Source organism: Pristiophorus japonicus, chromosome 8 (assembly GCF_044704955.1).
Source record: "Pristiophorus japonicus isolate sPriJap1 chromosome 8, sPriJap1.hap1, whole genome shotgun sequence".
Lineage (NCBI taxonomy): Eukaryota > Metazoa > Chordata > Chondrichthyes > Pristiophoridae > Pristiophorus > Pristiophorus japonicus.
Genome location: NC_091984.1, coordinates 147,460,849 through 147,469,357, shown reverse-complemented (window position 1 = coordinate 147,469,357; position 8,509 = coordinate 147,460,849). Strand labels below are relative to the sequence as shown.

Sequence of the window (8,509 nt, the reverse complement as noted above, 5' to 3'; positions counted from 1 at the left end):
GGAATCGAGAGATATGGGGACAGTGCAGGAAAGTGGAGTTGTGATAAATGATCAGCCATGATCTCATTGAATGGTGGAGCAGGCTCGAGGGGCCGAATGGGCTACTCCAGTTTGGGAGGGACAGAGAGGATGGGGGGGGGAGGAGGGGCATGTGAGGTAGGGGGGCACGGAGGTGGGGAGGGAGTGCAGGGTGATGGATGGGAGGGTTGGGATTGGGGGGAGGGAGAAGGAGGGATGGGGTGTGAGGAAGGCAGGAGTGAGGGAGGGGAGGGAGCGAGGCTTGGGAGCAGCTCGGGGGGGCGGGGGAAAGGGGAGGGTAGAGACCAACATCAGCTTCCGGTTAAGCAATGCCTCGATTTTTAAAATTCTCATCCTTGTTTTCAAATCCCTTCATGGCCTCGCCCCTCCCTATCTCTGTAATCTCCTCCAGCCCCACAAGCCCCCGAAATGTCTGTGCTCCTCCAATTCTGCCCTCCTGAGCATCCCTGATTATAATCGCTCAACCATTGGTGGCCGTGCCTTCTGTTGCCGAGACCCCAAGCTCTGGAACTCTCTCCCTAAACCTCTCCGCCTCTCTACTTCTCTTTCCTCCTTCAAGACGATCCTTAAAACATACCTCTTTAGTCACCTACACTAATTTCTTCTTTTGTGACTTGGTGTCAAATTTTGTATCTCATAATACGCCTGGGAAGTGCCTTGGGACATTTCACTACGTTAAAGGCGCTATATAAATACAAGTTGTTGTTGTTGAATTGAGGCAAAATCTGGTATTCTGGATGTCGCCGCTCCTTTTAACGCCCTCTCCAAAGCACGCACAGCAAATGTAACGCCCCTATTTAAAAAAGGAGGCAGACAGAAAGCAGGAAACTATAGACCAGTTAGCCTAACATCTGTCGTTGGGAAAATGCTGGAGTCCATTATTAAGGAAGCAGTAGCAGGACATTTGGAAAAGCGTAGTTCAATCAAGCAGAGTCAGCATGGTTTTATGAAAGGGAAATCATGTTTGACAAATTTGCTGGAATTCTTTGAGGATGTAACGAGCAGGGTGGACAAAGGGGAACCAGTGGATGTGGTGTATTTGTATTTCCAGAAGGCATTCGATAAGGTGCCACATAAAAGACACAAGATAAAAGTTCACGGGGTTGGGGGTAATATATTAGCATGGATAGAAGATTGGCTAACTAACAGAAAACAGAGAATCAGGATAAATGGGTCATTTTCCCTTTGGCAAACAGTAACTAGTGAGGTGCCACAGGGATCGGTGCTGTGGCCTCAATTATTTCCAATCTCTATTAATGACGAAGGAACTGAGTGTAAAGTAGCAAAATTTGCTGGGAGGACAGACGCACCAACATTAGTGTCCTCGACCAGGTCAACATCCCCAGCATTGAAGCATGACCACACTTGATCAGCTCCATGAGCAGGCCACATTGTCCACATGCCAGATACAAGACACCCAAACATAGAAACATAGAAACATAGAAACTAGGTGCAGGAGTAGGCCATTCGGCCCTTCGAGCCTGCACCGTCATTCAATGAGTTCATGGCTGAACATGCAACTTCAGTACCCCATTCCTGCTTTCTCGCCATACCCCTTGACCCCTAACCCTAACCCTAGTAGTAAGGACTATATCTAACTCCTTTTTGAATACTCGCTCTACTCGGAACTCTTTCACGGCAAACTAGCCAAAGGTGGGCAGAGGAACGTTACAAGGACACCCTCAAAGCCTCCCTGATGAAGTGAAAAATCCCCACTGACACCTGGGAGACCCTGGCCAAAGACTTCCCGAAGTGGAGGAAATGTATCTGGGATGGCGCTGAGCACTTCGCATCTCATCGCCGTGGTGCATGCAGAAATCAAGTGCAGGCAGCGGAAGGAACGTGCAGCAAACCTGTCCCACCCACCCTTACCCTCAATGACTGTCTGTCCCACCTGTGGCAGGGACTGTGGTTCTCGTATTGGACTGCTCAGTCACCTAACGACTCATTTTAAGATTGGAAGCAAGTCTTCCTCAATTCCAAGGGACTGCCTATGATGGTGGCTGGGAAAGCACATTGTGAAGAGGACACTAAAAATCTGCAAAGGGATATAGACAGGCTCAGTGAGTGGGCAAAACGTTGGCAGATGGAGTATAATGTGGGAAAATGTGAGGCTATCCATTTGGCAGAAAGAATAGGAAAGCAATTTATTTTTTAAAAGGAGAAAACTTGCAAACTGCTGCAGTACAGAGGGACCTGGGGGTCCTGGTGCATGAAACACAAAAAGTTAGTATGCAGGTACAGCAAGTGATAAGGAAAGCTAATGTAATGTTGCCCTTTATTGTAAGGGGGATGGAGTATAAAAGCAGAGAAGTCCTGCTACATCTGCACAGGGTATTGGTGAGACTCCCTGAGAACACCCCCCCGATCGCCCTGGTCCCCACCATTCCACACAAGGTCAGCCCCTGATCATCGCCCTGGTCACCCCTCCACTCCCCTCCTCCCCCACAGTCCCTTAAAGACCGCATCACCGCGGAGCACTCCTCAGGCCGACATAACAATGCTGGGTAACACTCACACATACACACACACACCTACAGGCGGTGCTAGGTAAGCCACACTAACATTCAGGGACATGTACACGGTGATACACTGACTGCCCCTCTCCCGAAGCTGAGGCCTCACTCGGGACAGTTTTGTGCTGCTGCCACGAGCCACACGTTAAGGAGAGAGAATGCAACGTTGTGACCTTGGCCTCCTGCCCCCAGATTGCCCCCAGCAGTCAGCACAAGTGCACAGTGCGATCCCACTATCGGGGCTGCCCCAACACGCCCAGTGTGCAGAGTGAGAGACAATGCCCAGACTGGGAGAGTTTAATCCCAGCAGCTTTTACTGTCTCTGTGTTTAATCTTGTGCACTCCAGGGGTTCGAGGTCAAATTGATCGTTTTAAAATGATTGATAATTGGCTTTAAAACAAATCTCCTGCTAACGTGCCATTGATTGACAGCCCACCGAGCCAATCAGGACATACACTTACTGAAATGCAGCCAATCTAGCTGAGGGGGAGGTGGGGCATTTCCAAAGCACTCGCCAGACACAGAATGAATATTCTTCACGTTTATTGCCTTTTACAGATTCACATTTAGAGTAACAAGAATTGAATAAACAGCCCAGCGAGAGCGAGCTGGAGACATTCACAGGGAGAATGCAGCTTTATTAAAACAGTTGTGGGGATTTTCTCCACACCGTGAGAATCCTGTCCCTTTTAAACGGGGACTAAACCTTGAATTGTAACAACAGGGTGAGCAGGGAGGAGGTCTGCTTACTGAAGCGGCACTTCACAGTTTAACATTAGTTTTACTCTGCTGACAGTCTTCAGCATCTTCGAGAGGTTTTACTTGGCAGCACGAATCAACACTGTCCCATCAAACACTCCCAGGGCAGGTACAGCACGGGTTAGATACAGAGTAAAGCTCCCTCGACACTGCCCCAATAACTTGCCTTACCCCCTGAGACTCAGATGCTTTCCTTGACCCAGTCCCGAGAAGGAAGAAAGGAGAAATGCAGTGCTGACAATGACCTTTGCCCTCCCGGCTCACCCCTTGTTCTATTTAAAGTTGTGTCTCCCCCGCGGACTGTCCCTGACACACTACGCACATTCTGCTCTCCTGACGCCCTTGCTGAGGGGAGAGGAGAGGCTCTCGTGGATGAGGCTGCAGGAGAAGCTGGCGTTGGACTCCCAGTCGGAGCCAGAGAGGGTCAGCAGGCTGCTGACACTGTAGGTGTTGTCCGAAGCTCGCAGGTAGTCGCTGGTCTGGACCCCGGCCGAAATGGTCGCCCCGTCCTTCTTCCACTCCACCTCCACCGCATCGGGGTAGAAGTGATCGGCGAGGCACACCAGGGTGGCAGTGCCCTTGGTCGTGACCTCCTCCGGGGAGGGGGGCAGCAGGGTCAGCGTGGGTGGTGTCTTCCCTCGGCCTGAAAGGGAGGAGAAGGATGTTTAATAGGTGTATATTAATGTGTGTGTGTGTGTGTGTCACTGTGGGTGTTTCCGTGTGGGGATAATTCACATCTGATAACGGAGAGTTGGGTTAATGAACTCCTGGCTGGTGATTAACCATTAGAGGTGAGCAACACTAATTCTTCATCTTCTTTGCCTCACTTGATCAGTTTGATCTAAATATAAATGCGTTTGATGTTAAGGTGATTAAAAAAAAAGGAAATATTGCATTTATATTGCAACTTTCACAACCACCGGACATCTCAAAGCATTTTACAGCCAATGAAGTACTTTTGGAGTGTAGTCACTGTTGCAATGTGGGAAACACGGCAGCCAATCTGTGCACAGCAAGCTCCCACAAACAGCGATGTGATAACGACCTGATAATCTGTTCTTTTGTCATGTTGGTTGAGGGATAAATATTGGCCAGGACACCGGGGAGAACTCCCCTGCTCTTCTTCAAAATAGTGGCATGGGATCTTTTACATCCACCTGAGATGGCAGACGGGGCCTTGGTTTTACATCGCTCCCTCAGCACTGCACTGGAGTGTCAGCCTCGATTTTTGTGCTCAAGTCCGTAGAGTGGGACTTGATCCCACAACCTTCTGACTCCGAGGCGAGAGTGCAACGCAGTGAGCCACAGCTGATACTCAAAATCAGATTGGACTGTTGTATAAACATCTGCAGTGCAGGGTTGGCACACATTCAGCACTGAAATGGTTAACAGTAAGAGTCGGTAAAGACTGAGTGTCCCATTAAGACACTGTTCACTGGCAGGAAGCTCGAACTGTAGATGGGTGGATACAGGGGAAACAGGCTCAGCAGTGAGAAAGCTCAGATCACACACAGATCGGGAGAACTTTATCCGGGAACATTGCGGCACACTTGTATAAACACACTTCAGCAAGGCTTCATGTTGGGTGTCGGTGTTGATGCTTCTAGATTGCATTTAAAAGCTTGCTGCCCAGCACCGGGGTGAGGTCAATGGTGAGGCTACAATTAGCCTCAGTGTACCGGGGTCAGGCAGGGTCACTGCTCCCAATGATCCCGTGACCTCCTGGAAGGTCAGAGTGTGCGGACAATGGCTGAGGGTCAGGATCAGGGCCCACCCACTTCAATGAAAGAAAGCCTTGAATTTATATAGCGCCTTTCACAACCTCAGGACTTCCGAAGTTGCTTCACAACCAATTGCACACAGGAAGGTTTACGAGGATGCTGCCTGGACTGCAAAATTTTAGCTATGAGGAAAGATTGGATAGGCTGGGGTTGTTTTCTTTGGAACAGAGGAGGCTGAGGGGAGACCTTATTGAGGTGTATAAAATTATGAGGGCCCTAGATAGCATGGATAAGACGGACCTATTTCACTTAGCATAGGGCTCAATAACCAGGGCATAGATCTAAAGTGATTGGTCGGAGATTTAGAGGGGATTTGAGGGGATATGTCATTACCCAGAGGGTGGTGAGGGTTTGGAACTCACTGCCTGAAAGGATGGTAGAGGCAGAAACCCTTAGCACATTTAAGAAATACTTGGATGTACACTTGAAATGCGGTAACCCACAGGGCTACGGACCAAGAGCTGGGAAGTTGGATTAGGCTGGATAGATCTTTGTCGACCGGTGCGGACACGATGGGCCGAATGGCCTCCTTTCATGCTGTAAATTTCTCTGATTCTATGAAGCTCCCAGACGGCAATGAGATCATGACCAGATCATCAGTTTTAACTATGTTTGTTGTGGGATAAATATTGGCCAGGACACTGGGAAGAACCCCCTTGCCCTTCCAGTAGTAGTTATGGGATCTTTCATGTCCACCTGAGAGGGCAGACGGGACTTTGGTTTAACGTCTCATCTGAAAGACAGCACCTCTGACAGAGGGAGGATATGTTAGAAGGATCATCAAATGAGTCCATATGGGTTAAAATGATGAACATAAAAGGGGCGATCACACTGCTGGGAGTGTACTATAGACCCCTCAACAGTCAGAGGGAGATAGAAGAGAAAATATGTCGGCAAATTGCTGAGAAGGTCAAAAACAATCGGGCAGCAATAGTCGGGGATTTCAACTCCCCTCACATTAACTGGGATGGAATCAGTGTCAAAGGTACAGAGGTCCCAGAATTCTTCAAATGCATTCAGGAGAACTTTTATAGCCAGTACGTAGCAAGCCCAACAAGGGAGGGGTGGTTCTGGACTTCGTTTTAGGGAATGAAGCTGGGCAGGTGGAAAGGGTATCAGTGGGAGAGCATTTTGGTGCTAGTGATTATAATTCAGTTAGATTTAGCGTAGTTTTGGAAAAGGACAAAGACAGAGCAGGAATAAAGGTTCTCAATTGGGGAAAGGCCCATTTTACTAAGCTGAGAGGTGATTTAGCAAAAGTGGGCTGGAAACAGCTACTTGAAGGTAAATCAGTGTCAGAGCAGTGGGAGATAGTGAGGGTTCAGAGCAAGTATGTTCCCACAAAGGAAAAGGGTGGCACTCCCAAATCTAGAGCCCCCTGGATGGCACAGGTCATACAGGGTAGGATAAGGCAAAAAAGGGAAGCTTATGTCAGATACCCAGTGCTAAATACTGCAGAAAGCCCAGAGAAGTTTAGAAAGTGCAGGGGTGAAATTAAAAAGGAAATTAGGAATGCAAAGAGAAGGCATGAAAACATATTGGCAAGTAATATCAAGGAAAACCCAAAGATGTTTTATAAATACATAAAGAGCAAGGCAAGAGTGGGGCCTATTGGAGACCAAAAAGATAACCTGTGTGTGGAGACGGAAGACGTGGGTATGGTTCTTTGTGAATACTTTGCATCTGTCTTCACAGAAGAGAGGGACGATGCAGACATTGTAATTAAGGAGGAGAAGTATGAAATATGAGATAAGATAAACAAAGTGAGAGAGGAAGTATTGAGGGGCTTAGCAGCTTTGAAAGTGGATAAATCACCAGGCCCAGATCAAATGTATCCCAGGTTGTTAAGAGAAGCAAGGGAGGAAATAGCAGAGGCTCTGACTATCATTTTCCAATCCTCTCTGGCTCCAGGTGTGGTGTCAGAGGACTGGAGGACTGCTAACGTGGTACCTTTGTTTAAAAAGTGAGAAAGGGATAGACCGAGTAATTACAGGCCAGTCAGCCTAACCTCGGTGGTTGGAAAATTATTGGAAACAATTCTGAGGGAGAGGATAAATTGTCATATAGAAAGCGACAGATTAATCAAGGACAGTCAGCATGGAATTGTTAAGGGAAGGTCGTGCCTGACTAACTTGAGTGAATTTTTTGCGGAGATAACAAGGAGGGTCGATGAGTGTTGCACCTTTGATGTAGTCTACATGGATTTTTGCAAGGCATTTGGCAAAGTCTCATGTGGCAGAAAAGTAAAAGCCCATGGGATCCAAGGGAAAGTAGCAAGTTGGATCCAAAATTGGCTCAGTGGCAGGAAGCCAAGGGTAATGGTTAACGGATGTTTTTGTGACTGGAAGGCTGTTTCGAATGGGGTTCCGTAGGGCTCAGTACTAAGTCCCTTGCTCTTTGTAATGTACACCAATGATTTAGATTTCAATGTCGAGAACATGATTAAGAAGTTTGCAGATGATAGTGAGGAAGAAAGCTATCGACTGCAGGAAGGTATCAATGGACTGGTCAGGTGGGCAGAACAGTGGCAAATGGATTTCAATCCAGAACTGTGAGGTAATGCATTTGGGGAAGGCTAACAAGGCAAGGGAAGACACATTAAATGGTAGGACCCTGAGAAGTGTAGAGGAACAAAGGGACCTTGGAGTGCAGGACCACAGATCCCTGAAGGTAGCAGGCCAGGTAGATAAGGTGGCTAAGAAGGCATATGGGATACTTGCCTTTATTAGTCGTGGCACTGAATATAAGAGCAGGGAGGTTATGTTATAACTGTTTAAAATAGTAGTTCAGCCACAGCTAGAGTACAAAGGAGATTTATGAGGATGTTACCAGGACTGGAAAATTTTAGTTATGATGAAAGATTGGATAGGCTGGGTTATTTTCTTTGGAGCAGAGGAGGCTGAGGGGAGATTTAATTGAGGTGTATAAAATTATGAGGGGCCGAGATAGAGTGGTTAAGAAGGACCTATTTCCCACAACTATTTTATTTGTGCACTTTAAACAAATGCCCCCTGAAGGGGGGCGGGGGGAGGGTCACACACCAAGATACATTTTTCCAGTGCCCGTTTTTTTTTGAGGGCACCAACACACAAATTATACAAGTGTCCCCTGGGCCAAAAAGGGGGGGCACGAAAACTGACAAATTAAACAAATTAAACTATAAAATTAAATGATCAAATTAAAATTTGGCTGCCGGGGGTGATGATGCACTCCAGTCCCTCCAGTGCCCACCTCTCGTGAAAGTACCGGTGGACACCGCGTGCTCCAGCTCCAGGGATACCCTGGCTCGGATGTAACCGTGGAAGAGAGGCAGGCAGTCAGGATGAACGACCCCTTCGACCGCCCGCTGCCTGGACCGGCTGATGGCCCACTTGGCCATGCCCAGGAGCAGTCCTACGGGGAGGCCTTCTGAC

General features: G+C 48.0%; 1 gene segment (V, D, J or C); it reads right to left on the bottom strand.

The window, feature by feature from the left end:
• Positions 1-3,106: 3,106 nt before the first annotated feature.
• LOC139268195 (Ig lambda chain C region-like) overlaps positions 3,107-8,509 on the bottom strand; it is a 188,175-nt gene continuing 182,772 nt past the window's right edge. The window contains 1 exon segment of the C gene segment in view: positions 3,107-3,958. Within this exon segment, the coding sequence occupies positions 3,630-3,958 (329 nt within the window).